Source organism: Nomia melanderi, chromosome 4 (assembly GCF_051020985.1).
Source record: "Nomia melanderi isolate GNS246 chromosome 4, iyNomMela1, whole genome shotgun sequence".
NCBI classification, from domain to species: Eukaryota; Metazoa; Arthropoda; class Insecta; order Hymenoptera; family Halictidae; genus Nomia; species Nomia melanderi.
Window position 1 is genome coordinate 255,177 of NC_135002.1, and position 20,020 is coordinate 275,196.

Genomic DNA, 20,020 nt, shown 5'->3' on the forward strand with positions numbered 1-20,020 from the left:
TCGACTCGCTTCTTCGACGATTCTCCGTATCTTTTCTCCATTTCCTTCGGAAAATCCTCTACTCCCGTGTCTCTGTCGAGCGACGGCTCGGCCCGAAACAAGGAAACGAGCTTCGACGCGCGTTCGATGCGAGTATTATAATCTCGTGTTTATGGAGCGCATCCGATATTGCGACGGTAGAGCAATCGTCTCCCGCCGTTGGAGCGAACCGAAGGCGTCGAGACGAAAAGAAATGGAAAAAGAAGAAGCTCCCCCTCTGCCGTGTGTCACGAGGCGCGGACCACTCATTTTCTCGGATGCGGCCTGGACCGCGCAGCCTTGGCGACGAGCCTCGTTTTCCACGGGAGCCGCGCGTTTGACGAAGAAGAGGACCCGAGAGCCGATATTTATGCGCATCGGCGCGCGCTGATTCACCGAGAAGACAAAGACTCGAGGACTACTTAAATCCTGCCGGTGGCGTTCGACGATTAAAAATGCTCGGTTCGTAGGCAGAAGCGGTGGACGCGACAAAGGACAGCCTCGTCGTTTCGTCCTCAGTTTCTGGCGGCCGCGGCCGCGACCGCGCCGCGGCGGACATACCAATGAGTAGCGCTGACACCTGTCATTCTCTTCGTAGAAGAATAGTAGCTACGGATATTCACGATTGAACGTATTCTTACCGTTAGCAATACCAAATAATTTGAATGAAATGAAAAGTAAATTGCTCGATACGAAGAAACAGGAATGTGCACGCGACAGTGGAGTTTCACTGGCAAAGTAAAATCTACGCTACTGGCTATCGCGACCATGCTCGTTCTTTTTTTACAGAGGTGTTTCTACGAAGCTAACGTATCCTCCGAGAATGTCCGAATCTTCCCGCTTGCTCGCTTTCCTCCCTCGAGGACCGTACAAACTATTCTCATTCCCGTTGCTATCGACGAGTTTCTGGTTCCTCGCAGTCTCTATATTACTATCGTTGTTGTTTACTAGAATTACTCTTATCGCGACCGTGGTCGTTATTGTTACGGCTCGAGAGACGCGCGGAAATCTGGCGTGGAAGCGATCTCGCGAGAACGCGAAAAGCGGAAAAGTAACCGCTCAGGTAAGGTATAAGAAAACGAGACTTGCCTCGATCGGTAAGCGGATGTTCTTCAGGCTAACGTGTCCGGGTCGTTGGTGGCGCGACACGAGTACCCGACTGATCGTCGTACGAAAACGGGACGAAGCGAAGCGGAGCGTAGTAGCGTCAATGGCACCGAATTCTGCTGTACTGAACGATGATTGAGAAACCGGGCATCGATCGGGCATCGATCGGACACTCTCCACCACCACCGGCTTCGGTTCCTCCTCGTGTGCTCGTGTTCCTCCTCCGCTTCGCGCGGCCGAGGACGGCCAAGGACCGAGACGAATGTCGAAGAGCAGTGCGCGACAACCACCCGCCTCGCGGGGATGGCCAACTTGCATGAATCTGGTATTCCGGACGTGCGAGGACGGCCATATATACCTACTCCGTCGGCCACGGACCCCTCAACCCGCATCCTACGCGGTGGACCCTCTCTCGCGCGACCTTGACCACGAACAAAACACGAGAATCATGCGCGTAAACCAATTCCCCTCGAGGTGAGGTCGCGGTGTCGACGCACGCCGCCTTCGAACCGATCTTTTGTAGACGCGATCGTGCACGCGATCGTGCACCCGAGCACTCGGCGCACGCTCCCGGGGTAATCCCGGGGTAATTCCGGGGGCGATGGCTTCGCGGCCGATTCTCGGATGGCACCGCCTCTCCGGACCGTTCTGTTCGTCGTCTAGATTTTATTACTCGAATATCTCCACTTCCATGCCCGTGCTCGTCGCCTAGGCGGACAGAAAGATCCTCGCGCCAGCGTTCGAGCAGGTTCGCAGGACGCTACGGGCAATCCCATATTCCGCCGCGGTTGATTGCGCCGTGCTGCGAGTCGCGGCGCACGCCTGAAGAAAGGACGATTATTCAAACAGAATTTTGATGAACGCGATGATTTACCGCAGCCTCGGGTATCGATGGTTACCATACATTAAATACTTGTTTATCCGCGCTCGTTTCCTACTCGACCGTGAGGTTATACTCGAAACAAATATGCCGAGCTCGAGCCTCGCGCGTCTCAAGGATAAATAGAAGATCTCCGTAACGTCTACGTCCCGGATAGATTATGCGGAGGATCCGTACGACTGCTTCGCCTTTGCCTTGGTAGTCTTAACCAGTTGCCGGACGAGTGTTCTTTAAAGTTGCGCTAAACCTTCGGCGGATAAAGCCGCGTTATGGATATATCGGACGCTGAAACAGTAGGGAGAACAAAAATGTCGGACAGTCGTTACGGGACGCTTGGCTTCTCCCTTCCAGCTGCAGCAACGACGCCTGGACAACGGAGCAGATCTATTCGATGCTCGACAATAACATTCCAGAGCTTCGACTCGTCGCGCGACTCTTCTGTAGGCTAAAAGTTCATCTCGCAACTGTCGTCGACGTCGCTTTCGAAATACCTAAAGCATCGAGTTTCGAATACTATTTTCCGGAGAAACCATCTTCCCCCGTGGTTCTGTCTTTTCGATGAGATTCTGAAAAACTTGAATGTTCATAAAGATCCGCAGCGGTCGGAAGGCTCGTTCCCGTTGGAAACGTTTACTCTACGAGAAGGCTCTACTTAAGATTCCACGGCGCGTTAGTATTTCGAATAAACTGCACGATCAGTTTGGCGAGACGACAGCAGGACGACGGCAGCGCGACAGCTGATGGTTCCGTGTCTCCTGTCCCGTGCAGCACCAAAGATGCCCTTCCGATTTTAATTTCTCGTGGCCAGCGTTCAAGGGCAGATGGGAACGGGTCTCGCCTGGAAAAATGAAAGATCGTGATTTGTTGGGACCGGCGATAAGCGTACGCGCGTACCCTCGTCCTCTGGTCGCGGGACGCGTCCTCGGGGTTGCGTCGAATTTACGAGAACCGGAGGCCCGCTCGCCCGGCGAATCCGCGGCTCGTATCGCGTATAATAACGCGACGCGAGGCGACGGCCCGGCTCGGTGTGCCACCTTAGATAATTAAGGGGATTGTATTTATTCATGAGACACCCACGCAGAGACGGGGAACGATACACGGGCAAAGATAGGCCCGGATATTCTCCGTGAACGCGCGAGAGAACGGAAGACGGGATTAAGGGAAAATAAAACAGAGGCCGGGTAGGGAGCGACCGGCGGATCAAGAGGTGGCGAGAAGAGCCGCGCGAACGCGAGGGGAGGCAGAGCCGACTCGAAATCTTTGGCGCCCTGGAATGGGACCCGTGCCTCGGGTCACTAACCAGTCGGCAGAAAAGCGGACCGGGTCCACCGGCGTGTCCTTGACTCGATCTCAACGCCTAGAACGAGATGCTATCGATGGTATACCACTAATCGTGAATGGTATAATGAAACTGTAATTATAAACTGTAGCCGACCGATTACGCTGGGTTTGTTCCTCTTTGGAAACGAACGCGGAAATTAGGAACGATTTCGAGATAGCTTTGTCTTCATCAGCCAAAAACGAATACGCGCGTGTACGTATTTCCATGTAAACCGTCCCACACGGGCGCGACTTACATGCGAGCGACACCTCCTCCTCGCCTCTCTCTTTCTCCCTGTAGCGCTCGACGTTCGGTCACCGGGATCGGTTAACGTATGCGTGACATAATGGAAAAAAAGCTACCTCGATCTCTGTGCCCGAATATCGTAACTTCGATTGACGATTGGTTCGCGTCGGCTCGCACGAGGATCCCGGGGACACGCTGTTCAAGGTACCACCGCGCGTAAATCAAACGGAGAACACGGGCCGCGAGCGCGTTGTGCTCGGACGCGTTAACCGACAAACGTTACCCCGGAATCGAAGTTTCGCCGGCCGAATTATCTGCCGCTCGGCCCGTGTTAATTGCTTTCTCGTGTCCGAGATTCCTCCTCGGTATTGAACGATCATCTCGGCTAATCCGGGCTGCGTCTTTCCTGGAAGATGTAGCTTCTTAGAAAATATATTAACCGCTTCTCTATATTGTTGGCGTTGTTACTATTATTGCCTCGAGAAATTTTCCAATTTTCAATTCCTTCGAATTTACTTTAATGGTAAATTGCTAGCAAGGTGGTTCGTTTTTACCTTTGATCCGTGTGCAACGAGCACCATTGATTTTTATTCGATTTACTCGATTCAAGCGAACGATCGACGTTCAACGATATCCTAAAAAATGTAACAATTCATTGAGAAACATTGTAACCGCTGAGAAGAGTAATATACCGGGTCTATATTTCAGGTGTAGAGGTATAGGACACGCGCGCCCATTAGAAGCTCGATTATGCATTCCGTTGTACTTATTCAAACGCTTTAACAGGTTCTAGGTACAGGAACAACTCATGCAACCAGTATCGAAACATTTGACTTCCCGATGCCAATGAACTTGGAAGACCATGTCGTCGATAATCCGTCCCGCCCCGTCCCGTCCCGTCCCTTCGAGAGGAGCCTGTCCGACGAACTGGATCTCCCGCTCGCGCCAATTCGGGGAACGAACAGAAAAAAAGCAATTAATCGCGTTTAGATTTGAATACCCGCCGGCTGGTCTGACATCCTGTTGTCGCCAGCCGAATTCCGTCTCTCTATCTCCTGTCTCTCGATCGAAAAAGACTTCTTCTTCGATGGCACGCGATACGTAGCCCGATACCTTTATAACCCGAGTCATATTCGACAATCGACCCGTTCCAGTCGAAAGGACGGCCTTCGGTCGCCATTTGATTCGACGTAGAAAAATGACGAAGCTTCGAATTCGTGTTTAAAAACGACGAGGCGACGAGTAGAGCATTCTAATGAAATAGTTCTGTCTCTGGAGTTGCGCGAGATATTGCCTCTTGTCGGTTGAACAAAATACCATTGATATTTCGACAAAAAATAATGGATAGTTGCAGTGGAAAATATCGTGGTATTAAATATTCTGGTATACGAAGAAAGGCTGGTTACGTTGTTAGAAGTCGCGTATCAGTGACGTAACCGCTTTCAATGTGTACGCTAAATTGCTCATGTTCGTTGTGTATACTTACGTTTTGAAACACGTAAGGATTTCAACTGGCGTTATTATCTAAAAAGCTTTCCTCAAACGCTTGTTCTTCTTGTTCTTCTTGTTCTTCTTCTTCTTCTTCTTCTCCTTCGTCTCCTTCTTCTCCTTCTTCTTCCTCTTTTTCTGTTCCTTTTGTCTGCAAAGTGGAAACAAGTCAATAAATCGACCGTTCGCAAGTTCAAGGCGAATCATCGGCATTCCCTAAAGTGTCTTATTTTTAGGAATCTACTGGTTCCTGGACATATACCTGGTACAGTACGATCGACCCTCAAACTTCTCGATGGAACGGGTCCCTGACTTCCGTCGGATTTTTCTTTTCCTTCCCTCGGCTGCAGGATGGGATCCTGAACATCGCCGTCCCGTTTATTCGAAACGGACTCGCTCGAGAAAATGCGGGAACCTTTGCAGACAATTTTTCTCGCGTCGCGAATAAATAATAATGGCAACACCGATAATAATACCATCGAGTAAACAATCAATTTATCCGTTCCATCCTGCTTCGTTTTAAATAAATCTGATTCGATTAATCTTTAATAAACATTATTTATTTATTTATTCATTTATTACAAATTCTTTAAATTCTTTAAATTCTTTAAATTCTTTAAATTCTTTAAATTCTTTAAATTCTTTATCAACGTTAACCCTTTGCACCCGGAAGTTTGTCACTAGAAATATTTCAACATTTTCCGATGAGATAAAATCGATATTTTTTGAAACTAAGCCGACGATAAATCACGCGTACATCGAGGAACGAAGCTATTTTATTTGAATATTTCTCAAAATGATGCATCATAGGAAATACAATACGAAATATCAAATTTCATAGTTTTACTGTACGAAACCAAATGACGAGTGAAAGTCACCTCTCGAGTGCAAAGGGTTAGATAAATGTTTCCTTGGAAGATGTTTCCAATAAGGAAAAACCATTTTCCAATTTTCTCGAGATTCCAAGAAATTAGACTCGTAGGATAAAATGGGTGAATATTCGCATGCATACTTGTGTACGCACGTGGTAATAGATATACGCATGGGTACTTAACGCGAGCGTGCATCATAGCGTAGATATGTTCGATCGTCGACGATCCATCCTTTCAACTTCTTATTCCGTCGTTAGCATGATTTCTCACGAAAATGATGTCATTCTCCTCTTTTTCGGCATCGTTGTGTTTTTTTCGGTTCTCGTACGACGCAGCCGGGTCCCCTGAAAGAAAGGTTAGCCGGAATCGTACCGATGGACGACGCATATCGGTTGCCGACTACCGACATGACACACGGTCCGCGTTCGGCCCAGAGTTTTCCTTTGATCGTTGGAAACGACTCGAATAACGAATTCAGTCGACGCTACCGGATAACGAGAAATCCACCGAGGATTCGTTAACGAGCGCGACGCAAGGCAAAGGACATTGTAAACAATCGTAAAGAATCGTAAACACGGCGCGGCTGTGTCGCCGATCACCTTGCGGGGGTGAATGCGCACATAAATTGAATACCTCCTTGTTATCACATCATTAACCGAAGAGCCGTGCCCCGTAAAACCGGACAACGTTTACGTTCCCGTACATGTCGCGTACCCAAGTATTCGCGAGTACCATAAGCAACGAGAAACCGTAGGAATGACGATCCTTCGGCTCTCCGCGTTTCCCGCCTTTCTCCGCCCGCCGTTTCGATAGGCGATACTCTCGAATCACGCGAAACGTATACGAATCGAATAAAAGAAGATCAAATACAAAGTGAAAATAACAGGGAAATTGGATAAAAGTATATCATTTCCAACAGCGATTCCGGTGGCAATTAACGTTAACGCGATTGCCATCTTACATGAAACTGATATACAAGAAAAAACTTATTCGTCGTTGACTTTAATTATCGATCGATGGTATCGGTAAATCGATCGAATAATCCGTTGAGAATGGCGCGTTTTATTAGGATATTTGAAACGATTGTTTTCAGGTCGACGATTATTCGAACGATTGCATACTAAAATTACGCGATCAAATAATGAAGTGTAACTTTGCAACTATCGTAATGACCTGACTAAAAATTGGAAAAATGAACCGGAAACTAGGAGAAGGAAGTAAGGATAAAGATAAGGTGGAAAGATTTAAATTAAGTAATAAATTACGTAATATCCACGTGCGCCGATTTATTGACTTGGAAAAGAAGAACGAAGGACTGCCGATCAATCGGAAATACTTTTGATCACTCGCATAGTTGGTATTTACGTAATACCGAGAAAAAAGTAATCTAAGAGGATGTTTCTTCGATATTTCCTCGGAGGGAAAACTGTCGCGAGCAGGCGTATCTGCCGTGAGCAGATTTCAACCCCCACGAGCGTTGTACCGGCGTATAAAAGTACCGCATCTTCGATACTGCTCAGGCACATCCAGCTTGCACATCCAACGGAACCAATCTACTGCAACTGTTCAGCCGATAGAAACAGGTAATCGAACAATTAAACTAAATAATAATGGAAAGACTAAAACTTGTAAGCGCAGCGTTCACGAAGTCGGGCAACAGAGCAATTTACATATTACTGTTTGTTAACGAAAAAGTACTAACGGCTGCAAATCGAATGTTTCAGTACACCGCAAACATGACTTCCACGAAGCACACGATCGTCCTGCTGGTCGCTATGTTGGTGATTATTCACGAGGCGTTTGGAGTACTCGAGGACACGGACAAAAACATTCTGGGGCTGAACTTACCCTACGGAGGAGGGCTGGTAAATAGATAAAATACCTGTCGACACATTCCATTCGGACAAAACAATTTTCTTGTATAATTGCATTTATAGGACAACGAACTACAGCTTGCGAGACGTTTGCTGCTGCCGCAACGTTTTTACTATCCTAAACGCAACTCCGAGCTAATCAACTCGCTCCTGGCCTTACCGAAGAACGTCAACAACGCTGGAAAATAAACATTGTCGTGAAACAACAATGCTTCGTCTTGTACGTTTTAAAAAAGATCTCTGGAGCTTGTAACGTATTGAGCTTAATAAATGTAAAAGTATAGGTAACTGTTGTACTCTTCCACGAATTCCTATCTGCGGCGACAAGTGTCATTGATATCCTAGATACCGCTCGAACGGAGCGAAGAATTTTCAGTGTTATCGATTTTCGACGATGCGATGCCTGAAAGAAGGTGAAATCTTAATGTGCGGCCAATGAACTGAATTTTCTATAAAATTGTCATACACTTTCTCCGTAGAATGTATGAGACCTTTTAATTCCTTATATTTCATCTTTAACGCATGTTATAACCAAAACGTTATATATATATATATATAAATGCGTCGTCAGATGCGTCGCCGTACAAAGTTTATTCGCCGTAAAAAAGAAGATAGTGTTTTGTTTCACTGATAGAACTTGCGGAGAACTAAAACTTCAAGTGGAAACCACCGCCAACGGGTGGTTGTCTTCCACCTTCCATGAGACCCATGTGGAAACCGGAATTACTTAAATCGGCTTCGTCGCCGTCGCCCAATTGTTTGTACTCTTTGCCACCGCTCGGTGGCTTGGGGGAAGCATTCGCCGTCCTAACTCCAAGCTCGGACTTTGCCGGCCACGTTGGGAACATTTGCGGATCGATCGGCAAAGGAGCTTCCGTGAAGTAGCCATGCTTCAGCGCATCTTCCGCCGTTATTCGTTGCTGAGGGTCGTACGTGAGAAACCTGGAAATACGTTGCCACAGTGAAACGAAACGTTTGTACGTTTATTTCCATCGAACGACAAAACAGCGAAACAACGAAGTAATCATACTTGTTCAACAATTCAATGCCCAAGTCGGACAGTGACAAACTAAAACGCTGCCTCAAGTTGTTTACAGGGTAATGAGCAAACGGGATCTTCTGCACCATCGGCAGCTTACTGTACCCTGGCCATATTCGATCGTTCGGCGTACCCAGTTCTTTGAATATTCTGTTTAACTGGTCGATCTCGGATTTGCCTGGAAACAGCGCTTCCATTCTTAGTAATTCCGCGAAGATACATCTGAAAGAAGACGTTGCTTTGTCAGTAGTAGTATTATCGGTGTTGGGAACAGTTCGCTCAATACTATTATTCAGTTTCACTTTTATATGCGTACCCCACAGACCACATGTCGACGGGTGTACTGTATTCCTTTCCGCTCAGAAGCAATTCGGGAGCTCTGTACCAAAGCGTTACGACGATCGGAGTATATTGTCTCAACGGTGAACCGTACTCTCGGGCTAAACCAAAATCACCAACCTTCAAGATGCCTCGATGACTCAACAGCAAATTCGATGTTTTCAAGTCTCGATGAAGTATCCAATTGTCGTGCAAGTGCGCGACTGCTCTCAACAATTGCTGCATAAGGCACTTGACTTCTCCTGCGAACAAAAGCATTCCTCTGCACTGCTGCTCCGACTTGTCGCCGAGTCGTTGAATAGGACGAACCTGGTATGAACACCTGCTTCTTCTGTTTCATTGTTTCCATTAGCGACTTTAAATCGTGCTCCACATAATCCATCACTATGAATATTTTATCCATGTTACTACCGACGACTATTTCTCGGACAGTCACGATATTCGGATGCTGTGCTTTCAACAGAGTATTTATCTCCCTGAGACTGGTGATTGGGAACCCTTCTTTCTCTTTCTCCATCTTCAAACGCTTCAGAGCAACGATCTCGTCCGTGCGTTTGTCGCGAGCTCTGTACACCACGCCGTATGTACCCTCCTCGATTCGGTTCAGACATTGGAATTCCTCGACGCTTCTGCAACCTACATTGCGATGAAAGGTTTATCGCGCGCACACTTGGAAGCATACCGAACAAATGCAGATCGGCAGCTGCTCGTTCGATTACCTTGAATCGCTGGCAAATAGGGAGGTAATTCGGGCTCTTCCTCCTTTTTCTCCTCTTCCTCGACGGTTTTCGACGCGCCGTTAGAGTCCACGTGTCCAGGTGATTCTCCGTCGGAATGATCGGACTTGGCTAGCCGGTCAACGGACAGAGGACTCGGATTATTGTAATCGGAACCGTCATTCGAATCGGCGTTCGAACCTTTATTCGAGTCGTTGGACTCGTCGTCGTCTTCGCTACTCGATTCGGACGAATCGGAAGAATGTCTCTCCGATGACCGTTCGCGAATACTCCTTTGCCCGTCGGACGAGTGCCTGGACCTGTAATCGAAAGATCAAACTCTGTTCCGCTGAATTTCATCCTAGAGATAAATCAACTTACTCCACCGACTTGGAACGAACTTCATCCGAATGAACTGGACTTGGACTTTCATCCGACAATTCGACAACGGAGGGATCTTGATTATTATCGGGACTCAAAGGTCGTTTCTCCCCCCTTTTCATTCGTCGCGCTTCCAATTCCATTCTAGAGACCTCTTTTCTTCTAGCCATTTCCCTGTCGGCTTCCAACAGTCTTTCCTTCCTGAGCTCTTGCTCGGTCATTTCTTTGGGATCCTTGGGCGGTATCGGGATTTCATTCATCTCCATTTCATCGGGTTCTTCGGAGACGATTTCCATCGCTTCGCGCAACTGCTTCTCCCTGTGCTCCTTCTCCCTTTCTACCTTTTCCCTGTCCCTGTCGCGAAGTCGATCGTGTTTGTGGGATCTCTTGTGTCGCTTCTCGCTTCTCTCGGTCCGTTCCAAAAGTTCATTTTCGGAATACTGCTCCTCTATCACTCTCATGTGCCTGTGCTCCTCCATGCGAATTTCACGACGTTCCCGAACGTCATCCGTGATAGTGCGAATATCACGGCGCTCCCTTACGTCCTCTATTCGTATCTCTCTGCGTTCACGAGAATGCAATTCCCGGGAATCGTCTATACGAATGTCGCGTCGAGTATCCCCCTTGTAATCCCTAATGTCCCTAGAATCTTCCCGCCTCTCTCTTCTCTTGTCGAGCAACCTGTAAATCAGACACCTTGATACAGAACAGAATAATGGTTTATCGTGTTTCATACGTATTTTGTGCGTCGCACCTTTCTCTTAAATCCTCTAAAACTCGATCACCTGTACTCCTCTCTTTCCTATCATGCCTCGATTCCCTCTCCCTATGACTCTCTAATCTCTCGAGTCTCTCTAATCGTTCTCTATCCCTTTTGGATCCCTCCGAACGTTCCGATCTTTCTAACAAATCTACGCCGTGTCTACGATGTCTATGTTTATCTCTATGTCTATCCTCCCCGCGATCGTGATGCCTAGACTTTCGTTCTTTCTCTTCCCTACGATCCCTCCTATCCCCGTGCTTATCTCTTCTTCTAGAGGAGTTAGATTTGTGATGCCTTACGATAGCCTGTGGCGGTTTTATATCCAAAGAATCTGCTGTATCTCCTCCATCCTCCTCTGAAAAACTTCAAGTATACTTTTCTCAAAACCACTAATGATTACACAATAATGTAAATTATATTATTATAAACACAAAAGAAATAAATATGAACGAACGAGTCATGGCTCGGTTAATATTAAGAAGAAGAAAAGGAAAAGAAGTGAAATATTGAAAAGTGTGTTGTAGATATAAGATTGCGAAAATCATAAGAAAATAAATATAATAAGGTTGACGAATATATTATGTATTTGGAGCTTGATTATACTAAGATTAAGGTTAGCAATGAAAATCGCGCATTACCTAAAGTCATCCATGTCTTTTGAAGGACTTTTCTTTATCTCTCCATCTTCGCTTTGGTTATCGATATCCATGTTAAGCCTGTTTTCGGACATGTTACGAACAAATGTATTCACTTTTGATTCATAAACCTCTGTGCATAATTATCAAAGAACAGGGAAGCGTAAACATTCGGTACGTTCACGATAATAGATTATACCTCATGAGTGAGATCGACTTCGATCATTATAACCACGACAACCGCGAGACCGCTTTTTCTTCAGGTTCCTTTTATTCACACTCTTACATTTATTCTTGACGTTTTATTCACAAGGACAGAAGGAAGAAGATTAAATAAAAATATCACGTTTCACTCATTTTTCGGTTTCTCTATCTGTCGCACAGCAGTAGCAGCCATTGGAAATTCAATTATCCAATCGGATGCCTGTTGTCATGAAAACAGGAAATAATATCTCTCTAGCTGGTTATTTTATAAAATAAACTATATTTTGGAAAAATATAATATAATAACAAGATAAAGAAAGATAGAAACGGGAATTATTCGATGTTCCAGCATCTCTTACATCTTTGTCGAAAGTCTATCACCTTTGTTTTCTTTAAAAAAGTTAAAATTGTAATTAAGAATTACTAGCCAGTTACTAGACACCTCTGAGTTATCAAACGTAAATCGTAAGAATTCGCTTTGTACAAAGAACATTGTGAATTTAAATGGTTCGCTACGACTGTACGCCACGTTACTGTTTTGTTAAAGAAATGATGTAATATAATAATAATAATAATAATAATAATAATAATAATAATAATAATAATAATAATAATAATAATAAAGTGCGATTTTATACGGCCAGTTTCCAAAGAGGTAACTTTTTTTATTTGCGAACTTTGAACCAGAAATTACTCATAGTACGTTTACAATGTTTAATTAATTGTAAAATAACATATTACAATGTTACGTAGAACGTAGAAATGTGATTAAAAATCGAACTGTTACGTAACCCATGATAAAAGTATAATAGATGTTTTACACATGAGAATTGGCCCACAGGCGGCACAATCATCCGTCAGAAATACGTGACAGCGAGAACTATGTTCTACGAACAAATCCGATTTCTGCGAGTTTGACAGATGATCAACTGTCAATTTCTAAACACTTAGAAGAGGTAACAATTCAAGGAGTAATTCACGATGGAAGCAGTACCGAGGTTGCCGATGATATCGTTTCAATTAAAAGTTAGCCCGGAAACAACTACGTTTGGACCAAAGCTAAAGCAGGTGCTAATGACATTTTGAAAGTATCACAATATATCGGTGAACGGTATATTGAAATTTCCTTGCATTTTTTATTATTCGCAACATTAAAACGCTACTCGAAGCTTTTTTACGATACAACGATGCAAATCCATATTAACTTCGCCGGTTATACGCACAAAAGCGAATGAAATAGTAAATGCTTTCGTGTTTTTTTTTTCCATCTAGTACATTCGTGATTTTTATAACGAGGATCCAGAATCTTACTCGAATGAAATACATCAGTTGGAAAGTTTACGAGCAATGGCAACGCGACCGCTAATCGATATGACTGGTTGCTTGTTATTGAAAAAATATTATTGTCAATTACATTTTCTTCAAAGCAGATTTCCAATGGGAAAAGATGGTGCAGCAGCAGTCACATTTACATGGTAAAAACTATACGTTTAATAGAAAAATATTTTTGCAGTTAATCATTTAAACTTCTGTATAATTATATAGGAGAGATACATACGCGAATATGGTCTGTTCATTGGCGAATATTCGCTTTGAAATAATTTCAATATTATATAATATTGGTTCGATGCACACTCAATTGGGTGCACGTACGGAGAGAATATCAGCCGATGGTATGAGAATGGCCTGTGCTCATTTTCAGTGCGCAGCATGGGCATTCGAACATTTGAAGAACAGTTATCCACAGCCATCCGGTGTAGATTTAGCTCCAGAATTGATGACATTTATGCATCAGCTTTGTTTGGCCCAGGCACAGGAATGTATATTAGAAAAGAGTATGCTTGATAATCGCAAACCCACAATTGTAGGTATGTATTATACAATTAAAAATTGTACAGGTATGATCATATTTTGTGGCTTTAATTGTCTGCTCTTGTGTATCATTCTACAAGACATATGTATCATGCAGCAAAGGTCGCAAGACAAATAGTGGATTACTGCACTCTGGCGCTAACCACGCTTAAACAAGGTGGAAGCGAGGATGGAACTATATCGGACACAGTTGGTACCAAAATATATAAGGTACGGTTAATCCAAGAATATTCTTTTCGCGTCACAGCGTGCAAAAAGCTTAACAGGTTGTTGTTTCAGAGCTGGAAACGGTATGTAAAGTTTAAAAAGGCCTACCACTTGGCAGTTACGCATTTATATCAAGGTCTAGCAGCGGAGGAACAGAGAAAAATGGGGGAAAGGGTGGCATTTTATAACGCGGCGTTAGCTGCGTTAAACGAAGCACAGTCGATTTATGCCAACGCGAAGACTCAAGAGAAAACACTTATAGAAGAAGCACTTACGTTTACGAACGACGTGATAGAAGGGAAACGGAAAGCAGCTAAAAATGAAAATGAATTTATATACCACGAGGAAGTACCTGAAAAGGAAACTTTGCCCACAGTAAAAGGTGCCTCGTTAGTTAAAGGAATATCATTTAGTATAAACGATCCTGAAGTTTCGGGTCCCGACATATTTGCGAGGTACACTTTACGCTAACTCAAAGCGATTGCAACGGTTATTTCAATTATATTATTTACATCTGAATATATGATGTAGACTAGTACCGATGAAAGTTCACGAAGCGAGCTCTTTATACTCGGAGGAAAAAGCAAAGATATTACGGTCTGTCGGTGGAAAAATCGAGGATAAAGATCAGCAATTGAACACCTACTTGACATCTTTAAAATTGGAACACATGAGTTTATGGGACCCTGATCTTCAAACTACAGAATGGGAACGCTTGCCTCTTCCCGATGAACTGGTTGAAAGATGTGCAGCACTGAACGCGAAACAGCACGTCATCCAAGATTTAGTGGATATCATGGGGAAATTATCCAACACCAGTCAAGACGTGGAGAAGATATTAAAAGAAATTAATAAGCTTCTTCTTGATGAAGAAATGAAGTTGGAATTTCATTGTTTAGAGATCAATTTAATGATGTTTTTCGCGCGAACAACCGATTCATTGATATTTCCATTTTTTCGCAGAGAGAAACAGTATCAGGACGCGGTCGGGAAGAGACCACCGTCTATCGTAGCGACTGATTTAACCAGAGAGGCTAAAAAATACGAAGAAGCTCACAATAAAGCATCGGAGAGTAACCATGCTCTGCATAAAGCGATAACAATGCATGTGAAAAATTTGAAAATACTTGCTCAACCACTTGCAGAGCTTATCGCTCACATTCCGTCGCCAAGCGCATACCTTTCAGGTGCATTATAGTTCCCTATAAACTGCTTTCGTAAACAAATTAAAAGGTTTTTTCATACATCTCTTCGTATTTCTCGTTTGTAGAACAAAATAATGAGAAATCGCATACTGCTATTGAACTGGAACGAATGCACACGAAGGAGTTAAAACACATTTTAAATAAAGTGGACGAGATGCGTCGACAGAGAAACGAATTGCACACGAAACTGCGCGACTCTATAGCACAGGATGATTTAACGCGTCTATTAGTTACCGCCACATCCGATTCCGGACCTCTGGATCGTTTATTTACGGATCAACTTAGTAAACATCAAAGTTTGGTTAGTATTCGTGTTCAGTAACGGAACGTACCTATTATGAACTGTTTTTACCGGACTCGTTGTTGCAGGTGTCATTGATAGAGCAAAATCTTAGCGCGCAGGACAATATTCTAGCGGCTTTGACCGACGCATACGCTCAAACCGCCAATGTGCGAAAAGGAGTCGAGGAAATACTGAAACGCCGAGAACATATGGTGTCTTCTCTGATCGCATCTTACGACGCTTACGAAGATTTGCTAGGAAAATCCAGCAAAGGTCTCGAATTTTATAGGAAACTAGAAATAAATGTCTCGAAATTACTTCAACGAGTGAAGAGCACTTGTAAGGTACAAGAGGAGGAACGGGAGCACATTCTTGCTCAGGATAACAAGAGTTCTCAAGAAAAAGTCGACCCGATGACAACTACCGCTTACGATCAGAGCACCGTTCGGTCTGGTAGCGGTCTGAAATTGAAATATTATTTGAACAACAAAGCGGAGAATGTTCAGAGTCAATATTACAATACGTACAAAGGTCAGGCTAGGCCATTTCCATCGGACGCGACAGCGAAAGCATATCTGAACGACGCGGTGGACAAAAGTATAATTCATTCCGCTGGAATACCAGTGCCGGATGCAGCCGCATCTGCGCAGGCTATGCAACAGTATTATCCTACACCATACACAGACTACAAATCTAATTTACCATACACCTACGACACGATTTCGTATAGCGAAAATCCTACGGTAAACCATAGTTCGGGTCAAAGCTACGCGCAGATAAACAACACGGACACCGCGGATACCTATCCGCAAATACCTCCAGCTGGTACAACAACGAGCATAACGAATACCACTGCACATTATCCGACAAACTCTTTCGCGTCTAATGGACAATTCTCGGCAGTTTTGGATGGACAACACAAATATCCTACTAATTCGCAGCTACAGTACAATCTCCCTTCAAACGCGATGCAATACGAGGCTTATCAACCTGTAGCAGGTTACACTGGGTATAATGTCGCGCAGCAGTACGCCCCAGTCCTCGATAAGACCGATAACGCAGTTAAACCGGAAATTCGAAATGTATCTTCTCAAGTGTCGGTGGTTGCGCAGACCTCTGTACCGACGTCGACTACGGTTGGCAATCCTGTTAACGTGCATCCGAGTCTTTACATCGCACCGGATCAGCAACGACAGCAATACGTAACCGAGCCTCAACAGACACTTGTTTCTCAAGAATCCGCTGGAACCATTAGAAGTCACCATGTCTTGCCCGCGGATAATTCTCAGATGCAAAATTATGTTCTGCCGCAAATCAGTCAGAATGAAATTCTATCTTCTCAAGATTACAGCGGTGCAGCATACTATAACCAAACGGATCCACATGCTCAGCAAATCGCGTCCACCCAAAGCACACCTGGAACAGCTAATATCGCTGCCTCTTCGTCTTACATACCGTCGCAGTACATGAATACAAACATTCCACAGTCGGTTAATCCTACCACGTCCCTGACCGTTACAGGAAACGAGATGAATACTTCAAATTTACATAGCACCGCTGTCTCGCAGTATCGAGAACAGGGGAAACCAATTTATACGAACAAAACATACTCATATGGGACGCAAGTATCGATCAACAACACTGCTTTAAGTTACCCTAGCACTTATCATAGTTTACAACAGAACACTGGTGTTTCGTACCCACAAACAATGCTGCCTTCGGATACCTGTAACACGTACACATTCTCAAATTGCCCCAATACTACGGAAATAATTCAAAGTCACGCAAAATCGATGAACATCCAGAATTACTCGCAAATGTATCAATATCCACAACAGTCCCATTATTCTGGATACGCTAGTTATTCGCATCCTTATAATCAAGGATACAATTATATGCAAAGTAATCAAATGACGAATGCAGTGACAGAGCCCTACAAAGGGCAAATGGCATACGTGTATAATCCTACTAGTCAGTGTTACGAATACAATTCGATCAATCTTCAAAGTACGCAAGCTGTTGTTCAGGCACAACAACAACAACCTTCTGAGTTGGCGCTGCAGACGACTGTTAAAAATAGCAATGTTTACCTGGCTCAAGAGAGCAACTCGACCTATACGAATGCTAGCAATAATGCTGTGGTAAGTCAAACACCGTCTTCTCAGTATTCCGGACAGCCGTATCAACCGCAAGGAACAGCCGATATTTATTACACTACACAGTACGGTCTTCAAGTTCAAAGTCAAGGTAATCTCGGCGCCGAACGTTCGTCGGAGCTTTAAAGAAACAAGTATTCTCGCTTTTAAATCTTCCATTCTTTTATCTTTTAGCGACCACTGTCAAGAATGAAAACCATTCCAATTACAACCAGACGTATATGCAAGCTGTTAACAATGGAACGAACACTACAACCAGCGCGAATCCTACAAAGTCTACCACAAAGTCATCGGAAAAATCAAACGTGGATTTGTTGTCTGATCTCGACATTACTATAAATCATGCACCCCTAGTACCAGAAATACGGCCCCTGAATAAAACTCTGACGCAAGACGAGCCTGTAGTAAGCACTTCTGACGTCGAAAGCAAAAAGGAACAAAAAGCCGATGGCGAGCAAGTCAATGCTCAAACTACCAATAACGAGGACAAAGTGGAAAATGAAAATTTACAAATAGTCTGGGATACGTGGTACAACGACGTGCAACCGAAAAAGGATCCCTTGGGAGATCCAGTGGCTCTACAAAAATTCATTAGCGAAGTTGAAAAATATGAGAAATTTATAGACAGTCTGCTTGTTAAAACGTTAAGCGGAGCGACCAATCTTGACATAAAATGGAAGGAAATTCAAGAGTTCGAAGTAACGTTGTTTATACCACTTTTTCGCGGTATAAAGTATATTATCTTCGACGTTGTTAAATGAACTCGTTTAATTTTAGGAAAGAGAAAGTGGAAAGCAATCGTGTACCGTGGCGCTCGCTCATTCCTCGGAGAACAGAGTAATGGATTGTATTCCGTATGATGCGGCCAGGGTTCAAATTTTATCAACCGACGTTCCAAATTATATCAATGCTTCCCATGTAATGGAAATCACGCAATGGATACCAACGTCGTTCATTATTACTCAGACTCCATTAGCAGATAAGACAGAAGTATTTTGGGTAATGATATGGGAGCAGGAATGTGAAATAATTGCATGTCTGGCAACGGATGCGCAGGTAAACTAAGTGTTCCATAACCCAGGAAAATGTTCAAGGCAAGATTACTCGTAGTAACTGTTTCTTATTTTATTCTCAGTTAAATGGTGAAATATACTGGCCTATAAACGAGGAAGACATTTTAAATATTGGTAACTTCACGATTTCGTTGAAAAAGAGGGTGAATCACGTATCCTACATCCAGAGGGTTATGTCTGTATATAATGTTAAGAAAAAATCAGAAAAGACTGTTGTGCATATGCAATTCCTGACATGGCCTTCCAAGTGAGTGGTCGCAAATAAGTTACACCGATATACGTATACGTAGGATTTTTCTTTATATTATTATACAAATATTGTGATTCACGTAATATCTTGCTTCTCACAGTGGTTTCCCTAGTAGTCCAGGTGCGTTGCTTACATTTTCAACGGACGTAATGACAGAACAAGCACTACGACGTAGCTCGAAACCAATTGTCGTTCACTGCCTGGATGGAGGATCGTTGAACAGCTTATTTTTGGTCGCAGCAGCAACAGTGTATCATATACGCGCTGGATGTGGAATAGTCGATGTACCTCTTCTATTCAAAGGCCTTCTCAAGTGTCGCAAACAAATTGTAAATAAGGAGTCTTTATTATTTGCGTATCAGCTAGTGTTATACCACGCTCAAGATATCTTAATGAAACGTAAGACCTGCATCGTCGTTTCAACCATACGCAAAACGTTCAGTTCGCTGACTTTAAAGTTTACTTGTATCTTTGAAACATTAGGTGGCATTTTATCATCTACCCGTTCAACATTTGAAAACTTTGAAGGATTCAAAGGAAACAAGGATAAAATTTCTAGAAAAATGCACCCTTCCGATGATTTTCTTCAGAGCCTCGGCATTAATGCTCAACGTTCAGACACTGAACAAGGTTTGCGTATTTATATGTCATCTATGACATGTAAATCGAAAACAATGTAACACTATATTGATCGTGCTTTCAGATCGGCAAAAACCTTCGCAAAACAGTGGTACAGGATCTTCAAACTCGACATCCATCCAAGAAAAAGGTAAAGAAGCAACCATAGACCCTTTGAATCAATTAGATCCTTTATGGTCCATTAGAAGATAAACAATTATAATTGGAAGTGAAGTTTTATTATGCATTAATTAATTAATTAATTAATTAATTAATAAATCTATTATTTAAATAAATGTTTCCATTCCCGTATTTCTTAAATTAACATTGCTAGTGTTAATGGAAAACAACGGTATCGAGACAATTGTATAAACAAAACGCAATTCATATTAGTACAAATGAATTACACTTCTGGAAAAAAAGACATGTATTGTTCATTCATTTCTTAGTCCTTAAGAATCGGGGGTTCTTAC

The 20,020-nt window shown here is 43.6% G+C and overlaps 3 protein-coding genes across 9 annotated transcripts; 2 read left to right on the plus strand and 1 right to left on the minus strand.

Moving 5' to 3' along the window:
- Nucleotides 1-7,212: 7,212 nt before the first annotated feature.
- On the minus strand, nt 7,213-12,100 carry Pitslre (cyclin dependent kinase 11B pitslre). Of its 4 annotated transcripts, none has more exons than XM_031993380.2 (9): nt 11,879-12,100; nt 11,683-11,760; nt 11,036-11,399; nt 10,282-10,977; nt 9,904-10,220; nt 9,494-9,820; nt 9,162-9,426; nt 8,837-9,067; nt 7,213-8,748 (listed from the first exon to the last, which is right to left on the minus strand). In XM_031993380.2, exons 2-9 carry the CDS (start codon nt 11,690-11,692, stop codon nt 8,454-8,456), a joined length of 2,505 nt encoding a protein of 834 aa, XP_031849240.1. In that variant the 5' UTR covers nt 11,693-11,760; nt 11,879-12,100; the 3' UTR covers nt 7,213-8,453. The 4 variants fall into 4 exon arrangements, with proteins under 4 accessions (XP_031849240.1, XP_031849238.1, XP_031849237.1 ...); XM_031993378.2 differs by having other exon boundaries at nt 7,215-8,748; nt 11,036-11,407; XM_031993377.2 differs by having other exon boundaries at nt 7,215-8,748; nt 11,036-11,407; nt 11,683-12,100.
- Pdf (Pigment-dispersing factor) lies at nt 7,458-8,094 on the plus strand. Its single transcript, XM_031993381.2, has 3 exons — nt 7,458-7,515; nt 7,657-7,797; nt 7,870-8,094. Exons 2-3 carry the CDS (start codon nt 7,669-7,671, stop codon nt 7,993-7,995), a joined length of 255 nt encoding a protein of 84 aa, XP_031849241.1. The 5' UTR covers nt 7,458-7,515; nt 7,657-7,668; the 3' UTR covers nt 7,996-8,094.
- Nucleotides 12,101-12,518: 418 nt separating the features above from the next.
- Nucleotides 12,519-19,920, plus strand: mop (tyrosine-protein phosphatase non-receptor type protein myopic). Of its 4 annotated transcripts, XM_076366458.1 has the most exons (15): nt 12,525-12,951; nt 13,156-13,358; nt 13,429-13,751; nt 13,853-13,965; nt 14,035-14,417; nt 14,494-14,841; nt 14,926-15,149; nt 15,233-15,468; nt 15,537-17,697; nt 17,781-18,304; nt 18,384-18,662; nt 18,742-18,926; nt 19,030-19,328; nt 19,413-19,559; nt 19,633-19,918. In XM_076366458.1, exons 1-15 carry the CDS (start codon nt 12,865-12,867, stop codon nt 19,758-19,760), a joined length of 5,640 nt encoding a protein of 1,879 aa, XP_076222573.1. In that variant the 5' UTR covers nt 12,525-12,864; the 3' UTR covers nt 19,761-19,918. The 4 variants fall into 4 exon arrangements, with proteins under 4 accessions (XP_031849254.2, XP_076222572.1, XP_076222573.1 ...); XM_031993394.2 differs by having other exon boundaries at nt 12,519-12,951; nt 14,494-15,149; nt 19,045-19,328; nt 19,633-19,920; XM_076366457.1 differs by having other exon boundaries at nt 12,523-12,951; nt 14,494-15,149.
- Nucleotides 19,921-20,020: the final 100 nt, after the last annotated feature.